At 39.8% G+C, this 15559-nt stretch overlaps 1 protein-coding gene across 2 annotated transcripts in view; it reads left to right on the top strand.

The window, feature by feature from the left end:
• The first annotated feature begins 13263 nt into the window (after nucleotides 1-13263).
• The window catches only part of LOC147639916 (alpha carbonic anhydrase 6-like), a 2652-nt gene continuing 356 nt past the window's right edge, over nucleotides 13264-15559 (top strand). The window contains exons 1-5 of one of the 2 annotated variants that reach the window (XR_015269582.1): nucleotides 13264-13502; nucleotides 13643-13857; nucleotides 14701-14807; nucleotides 15016-15118; nucleotides 15326-15484. Coding sequence is in view for 1 of the 2 variants with exons in the window: in XM_086822700.1 (XP_086678826.1) it covers nucleotides 13433-13502; nucleotides 13643-13857; nucleotides 14701-14807; nucleotides 15016-15118; nucleotides 15326-15412 (582 nt within the window). In the remaining variant the exon portion in view is untranslated. Of the gene's footprint in view, nucleotides 13503-13642; nucleotides 13858-14700; nucleotides 14808-15015; nucleotides 15119-15325 lie in introns of both variants that reach the window. The other variant, XM_086822700.1, reaches the window with a different exon arrangement.

Consider the following 15559-nt stretch of genomic DNA (forward strand, 5'->3'; position numbering starts at 1 on the left):
ATAGGGTTTGTGGATATACAAGTGACCCTGTTTGCATCTTGTGAATTGTTACTCTTTTGCATGGGCAAAGTTCCTATGAAGCACACGTGTGACATACCTAGAAAAGAAAGGTTTTGGGGAAGGGTGATTAAGACTTCTTTGCACGTAGGGTTTGCGGATATACAAGTGACCCTATTTGCATCCTGTGAATTGTTACTCTTTTGCATGGGCAAAGTTCCTATGAAGCACATATGTGACATGGATAGAAAAGAAGATTCTGCAAGAAGGTGGTTTAAGAAGTATTTTAGTTGGAAGTTCCCAAGTTGTTATCCAAAACCCCCTTTGTTTTTTTTCAAGAACTTTATCCATGTATTTCCTTTTGGGACCCTTTTTGGATGTGAACAAGGGGATGGTGAATGCCTACTCTATTTGGGTAGCTAGGTAAATCATTAGGCATGTCTCTTTTTATCAATTCATCCCCACCCCATTGGAGATAGTTGTTTGATAAGGTTAGTATGGTAGAATGATAATTTAAATTGCAAATTTCTTCCATTATCAAGGCATGCTAGGGGATGCTTTCATTATGGAAAGTTTTGACATAGATTTCTTAGTTTCAAAGGTGGGCAGGAATAGAGAAGGAAACAAGCAGATAAGTGAAGAGGGCAAGAAAGAGAAAATCATTGCTTTATGAAAGGCTTAACCTAATAAGGGAAAATAATCTAGATAAGACACTATGGTGTAGAAGCGGTTATGATGAGACCTAGTTAGGGCAAGAGAAGGTCCTAGTATTAGATAAGGTTGGTAAAAGCAGAGTCTCTAGTGGTGACACTCTAGTGGAAATCCTTGGGATTGTTGGTGAGCCTTCAACAAAGAGGGAAAAAGGCATCAAAGTGGAAATTCATAGTATGGAAAGTGAAAAAGAGGAGTTTATGTAATAAAAAAATCCAATAAAGCTTGTGAAGGTCACCCTGTACAGGTCCAACTGAAAATAAACATTCTTCTTAACCTTTTCTCAACAAATTTCATTTTAAATCATCAAGATTCATTTTTTAAAATATAAAGACATTGAATTACTTATGTTTTTGCCATCTATCCAAAATCAAGTGTTACATGATTTTTTAAATATAAAGACATTGAATTACCTATGTTTTTGCCATGTATCCAAAATCGAGTGTTACACTTAATGTTTTTATTCGAAAACTTGTTGAGGAAGTTTGTAATCATTGTTTGGTCAAACCTGCATAGAGGAGCCTGACTTAAGGACATAGATGGCTACAAGTTTTTAATAAGACTCCTCTTCACCTTTATCCTTCCCTGTTTAGTAAGATGATGTATTTGAGGTCTTGAATAAGGATGATAGGAATCTTTCCTCTCTACAGAATCTATATTTTAAGCTAAGAGGGTTGTGTGAGGGAAGAAGGATATGGGGAGCTTTTAGTTAGGGGAATTCTTTGGAGATGGTTCTCAATAGAAATTTGCGATGGTATTGAATTGCCAAGCCAAGGGCTTGTAGGGAAGAAGCTTTCTTCATTAGAATTAGGTATGAAAGGGAGCTAGTGGCATGTCAAATGGCTTGAGGCCTTTTTAAGCTATGTGAGGAAATGAAGTTAGATATTTGGTTGATTGACTAAATAACATAAAAAGAGAAAACGAAGCTTCAAATACTCGAAAATCATTTACAAGGGTTTGGATCATGGGTTTAGTGAGGTCATAACCCTAGTGCATAGGTCTGCCACCCTTCAAACAAAATGATGGTGGTTGAAATTGATAAAATTAATGCATATGGTGCAGACTGGAGAGATGTGGAACTAGTTGAGCCATGTGGATCATTAAAAAAACTCGGATCTTTGCTAGAGCCTTTAACATGGTAGAAAGGCAAAGGGATGGACTGATATCTAATATCCAATAATATACTTACTCGTGCTAAGAAAAAGATGGAGGGAGATGAACATGTGTTAGAGTTTGGTTGATGGTTGGAACTTGGGGAAGTAGGTATAACCTCTTTGCTTAAGGATGCTAAGTTTTTGTCATATCCAAAGTAGTTATTTCTAAGTTAGAGAAGGTGGTTGACTTGGAAGATAACCTCTTTGCTTAAGGATGCTAAGTTTTTGTCATATCCAAAGTAGTTATTTCTAAGTTAATTATGTATAACCTCTTTGCTTAAGGATGCTAAGTTTTTGTCATATCCAAAGTAGTTATTTCTAAGTTAGAGAAGGTGGTTGACTTGGAAGATAAATAATGTTTGGGTAAGGTTTCTTGGAGAAATGTAGAGTGTGATTATAGATGTTGGAAAAGCCAAGGCCTCTAAGAGAAAAATGAAGGAATAATAGATGTTGGAAAAGCCAGGGCCTTTAAGAGAATAATAGCACATATGGAGTAGGATTAGTTAATATAAGCTATACAAGTAAAAGGTTTATCTTCTCAAGTGGTGGATAATTATGCTAGGTGCAAACAAAAATAGATGAACTCTAAAGTCAAAGGCCCAACGCTAGTAGGCTCCTAACTAAAAGATTGGTGGAAGGCTATACCTTAAAAAGGCCGAAAAAAGGCCAAAGCTTAAAAGGCTAGTCAAAGGGCCCACACTAGTAGGCTGGCAAAAGGCAAGAGCTTAAAAGGCTAGTCAAAGGGCCCACGCTAGTAGGCTAGTCAAAGGGCCCACGCTAGTAGACTAGCAAAAGGCTAGTCAAAGGGCCCATGCTAGTAGGCTGGTGAAAGGCTACAGCTTAAAAAGGCTAGCAAAAGGGCCCATACTAGTAGAAGGTTAGTGGAAGGCTATACCTCAAAAAGGTTGGCGAAAGGCTACACCTTAAAAAGGCTAGCAAAAGGCTACACCTTAAAAAGGCTAGCAAAAGGCTACACCTTTAAAATAAGGTTGGTTGTCTGGTTGGCAAAAGGCTATACCTTTAAAAACATTAAGCTCCCTCCATATACTTCTTCAAGCCTTTGAACAACAAGAGAGAACAATGCTGCATTTCTTAAGCCATGGAAAGCTCTGGAAATATGATTTTTGACCCAAAAGAGTTGGCTTCTAAATGGTGTCCTTTTTGGGGAATACTATGAGTCTCAAGGAAGATATCAATTGGGGTAGTTTTCGTGTTGAATATTGGGCGTTGGACATTGTCTCAAAGGATGGTTGAAGGATGGTTGATTAAAACCATGCCAAATGGGTGAAAAGGGGCATTCTTGAAGATAAGTGCCTAGAAGCATTGAGGCTTATGGGGAAGGGCAAGTCTCTTGACTAGGATTGGTTTACCTAGAAGTGCCTAGAAGCATTGAAGCTTATGGGGAAGGGGCATTCTTGAAGATAAGTGCCTAGAAGCATTGTGGCTTACGGGGAAGGGCAAGTCTCTTGACTAGGATTGGTTTACCATGGAGTTCTTTATTGACTTTCGAGAAGATCTAATGGCTTTTTTAGCGATCAAAGGCTTTAAAAACAACAAGGAATTGAACCATGCATTAAATGATTCTAATCCTTGAACACGTGGTTTATGATTCTTTTTTCTTTTGCCATGTTTACTGTATTATACAAGTTTCTTGTTAAGGTAGTGGCCATAAGGATTACACCATTTTGTAAAGAGTTATATATCCTAGACAAAATGGGTTTATTAAGGAAAGGTCTATACTAGAAAATGGGTTTATTAAGGAAAGGTCTATACTAGAAAATATATACTCTATGTTACTTGGGGAAGAATTAGAATTTGCAAAAAAACAAAGGCACGTGATTTTGCAAGGTAATTTGGAAAATTCTTATGATAGTGCTCATCATTGGCCCATCCTAAGTAAGGTGATTCGCAAAGCTTAGGTTTGGTCCTTGGTATATGTGTTGACCTTTGGGGCTAGGTCTAATCTAATGCTTAATGGCTTCTCAAGGCAAGGGTCCCCCTTGCTCCTTTTTTGTTTTCTCTTATTTCTTACCCTCTATTTCTAGCTCCCTCTAGCAATCAGGTAAAAGGCCTTCACATTAGCAAAAGGGAACAAATAATTATTCAATGTTTTGGAGATGAATCTTTGATGTTCTGACAATTGGCATGTCCCCTGCCTCATAGGGATTAATGTTTCCAAAGAAGACACTATTGATTGGCTATTAGAGAGGTAAGTTGAAAATTCCAAAAATGGGACCTTTCACTCTATTTTGAAGAATATGTAATGGCATATCTACATTTTTTGTCTTGTTGCTTAGAATTCAAAGATAGACACTCAAACAATTGTTGAGCTTCATGAAGGTCTTGCTTTTGGAAAGGAAATCAAGAAGAAAGGCCTTGCTCTTTTCTTGTTTGGCACAAGATTTGTAGGCTAAAAGAAAGTAGTGGTTTGGGTTCATAGACATAAAAGTGCATGCTAAGGATAGGGTGGCCAAAGTTGGGATTTTTTTTAAAATAGCAAAACTAGCCATTGGCTAGGATGCTCAGTAAGCTTATTAAATTTATGCTTGTGTGAGACGCCATGGACAATATAATAGGCTCAGTTTGTGACTTGGCAGGGTCGAGGGGACGGCCCGTGGCCGCCCCTCGTCCCGCGAGCCCGGTTCGACGCACGCACCCTCGAGCGACGCGGCCGCAAACGCCGATCCTCCCGGCACGCCGGGAGGGGGGGAGCAGACCACCCTTGCGGCGCCTCGCCACGCGGTGCCATCGATGCATTTCAGCCGACCACGACACGGTCGCCCCGCCGTCGCCCCGTGGGGCGGGAGGGGGACGTGCGCACGGACGGCCAGCTCCGCCGCGCGCCCCCCGCTCCCAGGAGGAAGCGGGGGGGCGGGGGCGTGGGGGTCGTGAGGACGCTCAGGCAGGCATGCCCTTGGACGAGCCGCGGGCGCAAGTTGCGTTCAAAGACTCGATGATTCGCGGAATTCTGCAATTCTTTTGTGCCCCTTTAATGATGATAAAACATGGCTTTTTCCAAATTTTTAATCAACTAGAAGGTACCTCACACTTGGAGAAATGATAGAGCTCCACAAAATGAGACAAAATTTATTTGTAATATATAATATTTGATGGACACGTGTTTGATCGCTCTTTGGCTTTAAAAACACGAAAGCTATAAGACTTAAAAATGGATAATTTTGTCAAGTTCGTGACTTGTGGGATGGACCTTTAGACTTAGATCAACTTGTGATTATGTTTGGAGCTTCTAGGTTCAATAAGGAGACATTACAAGTTGTTATGTAGAGAATTCAGATGATTCCTCTCAATATTATGTGTAAAGTTTTGTAAAGTGGATGAAAGATTGGATATGAGTGTATGTATAGAGCGCTCCATTTTGTCTCTTTGTGATTGATGGGTCTACAAGATGCTAAGGGTCTGAGGTGAGAAAGTTAAAATTTTAAATTAAGTCTTGAGTGTTTGTTAAAGAGATGTATAAAGATTTAGAATATTGAGCTTCCAAATTTATACTCGTACCTTTTTGTGGAAGATAATTGTTGGTGCCTTGCCCTTGGGGATACAAGTTAGTGATCAAGGGCTTTTATTTTGGAAGATTCCATTAGGGAGGATTCTTGGCATGGGCTATGGAGGAGAGGGCGGGGCTTATGGTTCAAGATGTCAAGATGGTGTGATTAATCAGTGCGACCAAGGTAAGAAGGTTCCAAATGATTAATATAAAAGAGTGCATGACCTTCAAATAAATAGAAATTAATGATTCCAAATGATTAATAGGAAAGAGTGCATGACCTTGAAATAAATAGAAATTAATAGGAAAGAGTGCATGACCAAGGTAAGAAGGTTCCAAATGATAAATAGGAAAGAGTACATGACCTTCAAATAAATAGAAATTACTTGTTCTCATTCATGTTTATGGGAAGTTTATATATTAAGTATAGAGAGAACCACTTCAAATAAATATATTAAGTATAGAGAGAACCACTTCAAATAAATAGAAATTACATGTTATCGTTCATGTTTATGGGAAGTTTATATATTAAATATAGATAGAACCACTTTAGTTTTAAATCAATGGCACATTTGATCAAAGCCAACATGCTTATAATTTTATAGGTGACTAAGTGGATTTTTTATGCAATTCCCATACTAGTATATAGTTTATTTCAATAAGGAGCTAGGGTCACTTGCAAAGGTTTTAGAAGTGAAGCAATAGATGGCTTACTTAGGGTTGAGCTACTATTGGTCAAAGGATTCTAAGGAGCAAAGTTTAATGCAAAAGTTTTGTCCAAGACTTTAAATGAGGTGAGTATTTAGATGTACATATATTATTGAAATGATTAATGTTTACAAAAGTGCTAGAGATAGTTGTTAATTATAGTGAATCACCTTGGTGCTACACACACAATAACAACCCTTGGTGCATATGTGCATGCCAAACAATAGGTGCATACATGTGTACCAATCAATTGGTACACATGTGCTTTAATGAATATGTGTACCAATCAATTGTTGCACATGCACTTTAATAAATATGTGTGTACCAATAGGTTTTAGTTCTTAAAAAAGAGTATACTGTTGATAAACTTCATGAGATTAAACAATACATTGGCTTGACATATTATTTTTTTCATTATGCAGCATTAGATTCATTGTTGCACATGCACTTTAATAAATATGTGTGTACCAATAGGTTTTAGTTCTTAAAAAAGAGTATACTGTTGATAAACTTCATGAGATTAAACAATACATTGGCTTGACATATTATTTTTTTCATTATGCAGCATTAGATTCATTTTTATAAAGCATAAGGTTTATGCATCATGGCTTTATGCATAAAGACTTTGTATGATAGAAATTCTACACCTTCTAGTTTACTACCCTAATCATTGAGGTAAAAGATGCCTCTTATCAATAATACTAATCGATTCACTCCCATGGTAAGTGAAATGATCTACATACTCTTGCTTTGATTATACTACCATCATTATCACCCATCTCATACAATTGGCACCCTGGGCTTTAACAAGCAGACCATATATTTGCCACACCATCCATCCTCATGTTTGCACTAGCCTTAGCATTTAATGCAACTCCTCCCACTAGCCTTCTTATAATTCATTCACACCATCCACCTATAATAATGGATTTTACTACTCCCTTACTATGCACTCACCACCATTCTGCTACCAAATAGCCTCAATTACTACCTTGAGCCTTATCTTAATTACTAGCTTGAGCCTTATCTTAATTTTCTCCTTTTTCATGAATTCCAACTCTTGTTTAAGCAAGGCTAGTAGGATAGAACTAATTAACCACACTATCTAACATGCATGCGCTTGATCATCATCCAAAAAGTAGATCCTAATTCTACTATACCACTAGTATTAAGAAGGTTTTTTCACTTGAATATTATGGGTTACCACTCTTGGTTATAGTTAGGACAAACCCATTATAAAATGTTAACCATATGATAATAGAATAGATGCACAAGTGCCACACCTATTGATTTATCCTGTAGTTTATAGAGTGGGCTTAGTGTTTCATCCTCCATCCACTCAACCTGTAGTTTATAGAATGGGCTTAGTGGATTTAACCCTCACCATCCAAATCTTTTTCTTGGGAATAAATTGTGCCTTCAAAAGTGTGATAAATTATAATGATGGATGCAGCGTGTTTGAGCGGGAGTACATGAGCCTTAGAATTGTGTGAAGGTCTAAAGGCCTTGGATAAATATTATTTGTATGGGGTGTGTGTGTGTGTGTGTGTGTGTTTAAATGTCATTTGATTGGTGACTATGTAAAAAGTTGAGAAGAAGGCAAAAATTTGTTTGAGAGATTCATGGATGTGATTGAGAGAATCGAGGGGAGATGGAGTGATTTGTTGAGATCAGATGGAGGGGAATTTTGATGTAAAGATGATCATTTATAACTTATAAATTGACGTAGCCCCAACAAGCTCATTATAAGTGAAAACTTCGAGTTTTTTCTTTAGGGTATAGTACTATTAATTAAGTCTTTGCTTTAGGGTATAGTATTGTTAATTGAGCCACAAAAGTTCCTTAAGGTCGATTTATAAATTTTAAAGAGATGGAAAGGAAATCACTTAAAATTTTCATCAAAATATTTGAGAGCTCTTGTTTAGTATGCATCTACCTATATAAAGTTTAAATTTTCAAAGTTATTAAAAATATCATAAAGATGTTTTAATAGCCTTATTGCTAAGGAAAATTGTATTAAAAAGTGTCTTTGGTTGATACAAGGTACATCCCAATGGTCCAAAATACATATAGAAGAATTTTTTGTATTGCATTTGTAGTGTGCTTAAATTTGTATTTTCAACGTAGAATTTAAAACTTAAAACTTTTTTGCTAGAAGTGACTAAAGATGACCACAAAAGACTATGCTTTTAAAAAAGTCTTGGAACTTGATCTTTTTTTTAAACTAGTATTTCCCTAATAGAAATTTCTATGAAACAATCTACTTAAAGAGATGATATTTTAACACAGTCGCTAAAAGCCATAGAAGTGGATTTTTTAACAAGACTAGTGTTAATGAAGTCTTTAAATTTTTTTTTTGCCTCATTGTCACACGTCGTTTTCACTCTCCTTGCACTCTTGATTTGGATTAACAACTAGTGGGCTCATTTTGGTTCTAGCATGGAGTCACGTGAGAAGGGCCACGAGGAGGGACGCTCGTCTATTGTGGACCTCATCGGATATAGACCGCGAGTTAGCGGCTATCCATAGGACTGCTAGAGACACACCGTCTACATTACATATCACCTGGATTTTCCATGGCCTCTTAAGCACCAAGAGACTTGAAAAATCCGCACCGGGCACTAATTTCTAACCCAAGCATGCTCCGATTGTGACCAAACTTTGCAAGCATGTGGGTGTGGCCTCCTCCCCCCCCACATGATGTTTGCAAAGTTTGGTCCCCATCGGAGCATGTTTGGGTACGATGGTATGGGGAAGACTCGGATTTTTCATGGCCTCTTAAGTACCAAGAGGCTTGAAAACTCCGCACCGGCCGCTAATTACTAACCCAAACATGCTCCGATCACTCATGACCAAACTTTGCAAGCATGTGGGGGTGGCACCCCCACATGCTTGCAAAGTTTGGTCCCCATCGGAGCATGTTTGGCTACGATGGTATGGAAGACTCAGATTTTCCATGGCCTCAAGCACCAAGAGACTTGAAAAATCTACACTGGGTGCTAATTACTAACCTAAACATGCTCCGACGATGACCAAACTTTGCAAGAATGTGGGGGTGGGTCCCTCCCACATGCTTGCAAAATTTGGTCTTCCCCATTGGAGAATGTTTGGGTACGATGGCATGGGGATTTTCAACAAACAATATGATAGCGAAAGTGTTAAAAATTTTAAAAAACCATGATCATCAACTAAAATATAATGATACTCGATAATGAAAAAAATCATAATGATATAAACATCAAATAAGTACATCAGAATGTGAGCTAACCCAGCTACTATGGGTTTAGCCACTAACTCAAAAGATCAAGGTATACTGAAAATAAGCTAACCCAGCTAGACTGAGGTTAGTCACTGCCCATAAATCTAAGTACAATGTAAGTGAGCTAACCCAGCTAGTCTGAGTTTAGTCACTATCCAACAACGGCAACCCAATCAAAATCATCATCTCTGAATACTGGTCAACATGTGCGTCAAAGCTGCTGTGCATGTCGAGGAGGCTTTGCTGGCTGCGGGGGTCATCGAATATCTACAGGGAGGTCTACCTCAAAGGCAGGATCATGCGCTGGTGCGGAGCTCACGAGTCCCATAAGCTGCTATAGCCCTCTCCCTCTCTCTACGTCATGCTACTGCAAGACGTCTCTGTCTCTGTAAACCCAAAATCTGTAAGGCAATGGTATGTGCTTGCCAGCCTGTGCGTGTAAGCTCCTCTGCTACTACTATAAGGACACGCTGCTCATGTGAGAAGTAGCACTACTGCTAGCACCATCACCCGAGGTGCCACTAGGACCAGCACCACCCACACGCTCGTATGCTGTGATCTAGCTCTCGTGAAGGACTCTCTGGTATGCATCAAACTCGTGTACACTCCACTCAATCTTTGGAGGCACCTCAGGCTCCTGATCTCTGTCATCGGCGGCGTTGAGTCCCAAGTTAGTAGTAGCTGAGGTAAAATCAAGAGGCTTGCCAGTCTTAGCATCTACTCGAGCGAAGCCTAGGTGAAGATCGTCAATGCCCAAAACTCTGTATATCGCTAGGTCGACGCGTGCGCAGTAAGAGGGACATGCTGAGAAGCGTACTAGCTCCTGGGTGATGCAAGACAAATGGAAAAAATGTCCACATCCCAGAGCACATCCACCAATACTGTCAATGTCCTCAATACTACAGAGAGCGCATCAGGCATCATGGAGGAATGGTGGTGCATTCTAAGGGAGAGGTCATCGAAAAACCTCTGTAATAACAGGCCGTGGATATAGAGGCAAGTAAGGCACTATCACGTCCGAGGATCTACGGAACTCCCAAACATGCAGCATCAACTGCTCTGCCCTATGCTGTGCAATCTGCTCCATAATCATGTGCTGCTTGCACCTCAGCTCTAGAACTTCTACCTCAGTCCGAGCAGCCTACGCAAAAAGTAAAGCATAAAAATAATTGATTAGTCTCTCTCATTAGGTATTACTTAAAGAAATTTATAACTTAGGATCTTAATTATAACTCTTTTACGTACAAGAGAAACCTACCTACTGGATGTCAGACTCTCTCGCCATGCCGTGCCTCTGTAGTAGCTGCCTCTGCCGTCCGCAACAATGCAGCTCTAAGGCGGTTAATCTCCACTCTGCCTCTACCAACTCTTGAGTGAGTTTCTTAGTGGTAGGTGTGGGATCCTACATGACACAATCAAACATGCCGCTCATGTAAAAATATAGAAAAGTACACATAAACATGTAAATAAATGACTAAAAAAACTTAAGAAGTAATAAATGTGTAAATACCTCGACATCTGTCATCATCGGTATCGATCATGAGAATAAGCGCACCACGTGCTAGATGCTCTCCGTGGTACTCCGTACGTCGATGCCAACCTGGGTGCCAAGAGCCTTGACCATCGACCATAGGCACAAACACTGGATCTATAGGAGCTACACAAAGGGCTGGTGGAGGCCACCTACCCTAGTCCTAGAGATAGCCTCGGCCAGCACCACCACCAGGCCGATGGCTAGTGTAATCCATCTCCTCCCCTAAGACAAACTCCGCATATAATTGCTTTGCAAAGTATATGGGAATCTGGCGGTTGTTTGGCATCCTCCCATATGCGGCAACATATTGACTATAGATATCCTCCCATATGCGGCAACATATCGACTATAGATATGTGCCGCCGTACGAGGATGCAAACACCACGAAATAAGGGGCTTGCCCGCCCCCCAGGCCTCATCCCATGGCTATCGAGAAAAATATCTAAGTAGGCTCCATCCCTAATCGGACCAAGGTCACAGACCTGACAATATGTTAGGCCATGTGACACAGGAGCAGTGCGATGGTGGTCTATCCACTCATCTACATAAACAATATCGCGAAGGCTACGAAGGGATGATAGCATCGCCTCCAAGTCTGCCACGATATGTAATGTAGACGGTCTGTCTCTAGCACTCCTACAGATAGCCGCCGCTAACTCACGGTCTATCTCCGCGATGAGGTCCACAATAGACGAGTGGCCCTCCTCGCGTGACTCCATGCTAAAACCTAAGCCTAACACAAACGGGCAATGTGTAAGGTCCAATGTGTAAGGTCCAATGTGAAAGGTCCAATGCTTAGTGCTAAGTAGCACTAATGAAGCTATAAAAGAATGCTAATGGGCCCACTAATGCAAATCCAAATCAAGAGAGCAAGGAGAGTGAAAACGACTCGTACAATGAGGTAATTTTTTTTCCCCAGTTTTATAACCTCGAACGAGGTTCGGTGGCATCATGCACTTTAGGGTTTACAAGATGTACGCTTCGGATTTTAGGGTTAGTGAGACGAACGGCCAAGATATGCACTTAATTTTAGGATTGGTGAAGGATTGACGGCTACAATTTGAATTGAGTACCTTTCGAGGTACATGGACGGCTTAGATTTTAAGTCATTTCCATGATCGAGGTATGTTTGACGGTCGAGATTCATTTAATACCTCGATCGAGATATTTAAATGGCTGGGATCGCATCTTCAAATGTGCGCGAATGGACTCTCTCTCTCTCTCTCTCTCTCTCTCTATATATATATATATATATATATATATATATATATATATATATATATATCACACACACACACACACACATGCAAGTGCACACGTATTTGAGCAATGTCTTATACATTAAATTTATGGAGTAGGACCTAAACTCCTTATAGGAGAGGGGCTAGTAATTGGGAGAGCTTCTTCTGATTATACAATTGGGGAGAGGCATAGACAAATATTCTAGGTGATGATGAAAGATGAAATTTTTAGTACTCTGCATGCTAGCATTCCAGGGTGTGATGGCAACCCTCAGCACTATCTACCACGGGGTATTAAAGACCCTTGTCAGGTGATATCAATGGATGGCATTGATCTAAATCGCAATGCCTTTTTTGGGCCGTTAGATAAAACAAACTTGGCCAAGCAAACTCGCACAAGTAAACTATGTCAGATAAAGTAAACTCAGACAAGTAAGCTACATCATGGGATGAGGGTGAATTTGGGTTTGGACTTAGAAAAATTTGGAGCAAGATGAACATTATGTGCAAAAGAGGATTTGAACTTAAGACCTTGGGTTTTCAATGAGAACACCCTACCACTATACTATACCTTCAAGCAATGGAAGCATGTGGTTTCAAGCCATTATATTACTTTGCGATGTGCCGACGTAGTTTACTTGTTTGAGTTTACTTGGTGAAGTTTACTGGGCCGAGTTTACGTTGAAGATGGATGGTCAAGATTTGTGCACGCAATCTTCAGTGTGCCGCACGGTGGTCGTGGAACTCACCTGACAAGGGTCTTTAAGACCCCATGGGGTCTTTAAGACCCCATGGGCATGGGATAGTACTCCACTTAATGCCAACTCTTACATAATATAATTGATGATGGTGAGAGAGATTGGAATTCCTCGAGTGCTATATAGGTCAGCTAGTTGAATGTACGTTCATAGTAGTGAACTTCAAGAGCTTGAAGGGGGGGGAAAAAACTAGGTTTATGAATCCATTAAAGTTGCTAGTTTTTCAATGTCCAAGGCCCTGGTCTTCCGTGGGCGTGTTGAAAGCGGATGGGTCGAATATATTTTTAATAAGTATTTTCGAGAGAAAAAGTTTTCGACACACACGGTCACGCGCCAAGGTACGTAGAGAGGGGTACGTTTTGCACGGCCATCACAGCCGGCCTCGTTGGCGCACGATATGCCCTAATACGTCGTAATTAGTCCAATTACGTGATCATTAGTGCTATATATATCCTATAAAATCACCATTTCCTGCATCTAATCTCTCTCTCTCTGTCTCTGTCCCTCTCTCCCGTCCATTGATATCTGTGTTCGCTTACAGAGCGACGGCTTTCGCTTCACAACAATGCCACCCATGGGCTTGCTCTGTGCCTCGCTCATCCTCTCATCATGGGCCTCTCTCTCTTCATGTGCAGGTAGTGTGCCCTTCCGAACTCAATTCAACAGAGCAGCCGCCGCGCATTTTAATGTGATTAGGGATTAGCTGCGGCGCATTTTGTGAGTAAGCATAGGATGATCTCCATCATAACCAAGATCATGATCCTTCTGATTGCAGATCATGAGGTTCTGTTTGACTATGGCGCTGGCCCTTCTGGGCCGGACAACTGGGGCAACCTGCATCCTGACTGGAAGCTCTGCAGCAGCGGGCGATCCCAATCACCTGTTGACATCCACAAGAAAGACCTCCTGCACGACCATCCCCCTCACAGACCCAAATTCAGATACAAAAGCGGCAGCGCCCAACTCCAATTACGAGACCACGACGTTGCGGTAATATCGTCCCCTCTCACTAATCTTGCTTTTATTATCTTATTTGTTTTAGAAGGAATCTTTGTTTTAAACGGTAATCTTACTTCTTAATCTTTTTTATATCTTTACTAGGTCCTTGTCTTTCTTATAATAATAATAATAATAATTTCCTTCATTAAGCCCTTGTTGTTTCATATACAATAGGACACACACTATTCTTTTCACACCTTTGTGGAGTGTGAGGAGGAGGGGTGGCCCGAAACCGAGAACCCCGTCTCCGAGGACAAAGGGTCACATAAAATTCATATTTGATAATGGGCATCGACTCCATGTGATGTGTATTTACGAAACATGTATGTAACGATCATTCAATAAAGTAAATCATTGTTTGATTGAGGACTTAAAACACGCTCACATGCTAGTTTATTAAATTGATGATATATGTAATGCATAACGAAAGCTTTTGATTGAGAGGAATTTAACCATACTCACATGCTAGTTATTGAATTGATGGTGTATGTAATGCACTACATACATCATCAATTTAATGCACAATAAGAACTTTTGATTGAGAGGAATTAAACCATACTCACATGCTAGTTTATTGAATTAATGATATATGTAATGCACATCAAGAGCTTTTGAAGGCCTTAGTCACTCACAATGAAGAGATATTGGGCCAGCTTTTACATTACCATAGTTCATTTCACATTGGCACACATATTAATATCAAAATGTTGCCATTTCACATTAATGTAGAGATAACCAAAGACATAGTAGAAATTGTAGTGAGCCAATGCAATGTTTCATGTTGTGAAGTGTCTAGCTTCGATTTTGATAAATTTAAATATCTTTGAATTGAAGCTTGAGTGGATGGAAGATGGAGGCTTTGCACATTGGGATGAGGAAGAATACAAATTGCTTCATTTGCATTTACATACCCCTAGTGAACACTCCATAAATGGTGTGAGGTAAATCATGTCTGAGTAGATCCAAACATTATGTTAATCTATTTTTATTCATTCATTCTCGAGCTTGGAGATGAGTGCTTTTCTACTCTTTCTAGTAATGTGGGATTTATGAAAGATGTCTAAGAGTTGTGTCTTTCCCACTATCCTAAACATCTTGAATAAGCACTATTTGTTGTAAAGGCCTAAAGAACCTCAATCCAGTATGCAGGTTCCCTTTGGAAGTTCACATGGTACATGAGGGTCCTAATAGCAAGCTACTTGTGGTTGCCCTACAATATAAGTATGGCAAAGAGGACGACTTTTTAGTAGAGGTATAGATTACTCTGTGAGCAGCAACTAATAATAGCCAACATTTCTTTTTTCTTAATAACCACAAAGTGTCCAAATTTATTTGTATTTGTTAACTAATGGGCTTAACTTAGAGATAGTATTTTTCTTTACTTTTGACATTTTTTTGGCAAACATAGAAGGTGGGTTTCCTTGTGCATTATAATTTAGCACTTATATGTGTTTCTTAGGTTATGAAAGAGTTCCCCTCTCTTAGTGGAAGACAAGGTCATCATGTAGGAAATGTCTCAGTGAGTAGCATGAAACTTGGGGAGTAATACTACCATTATATGGGGTCCTTGACAACTCCTCCTTGCACTGAAGGAGTTACATGGATTATCATGAAGAAGGTATATCATAATCCATTCATTCACTACATTACTGCTAGATAGAGTCATAAAATAGCATATAAGTATGGTGGCACA

Source organism: Cibotium barometz, chromosome 3, assembly GCF_041138505.1.
Source record: "Cibotium barometz isolate CiBa-2024 chromosome 3, ASM4113850v1, whole genome shotgun sequence".
Lineage (NCBI taxonomy): Eukaryota > Viridiplantae > Streptophyta > Polypodiopsida > Cyatheales > Cibotiaceae > Cibotium > Cibotium barometz.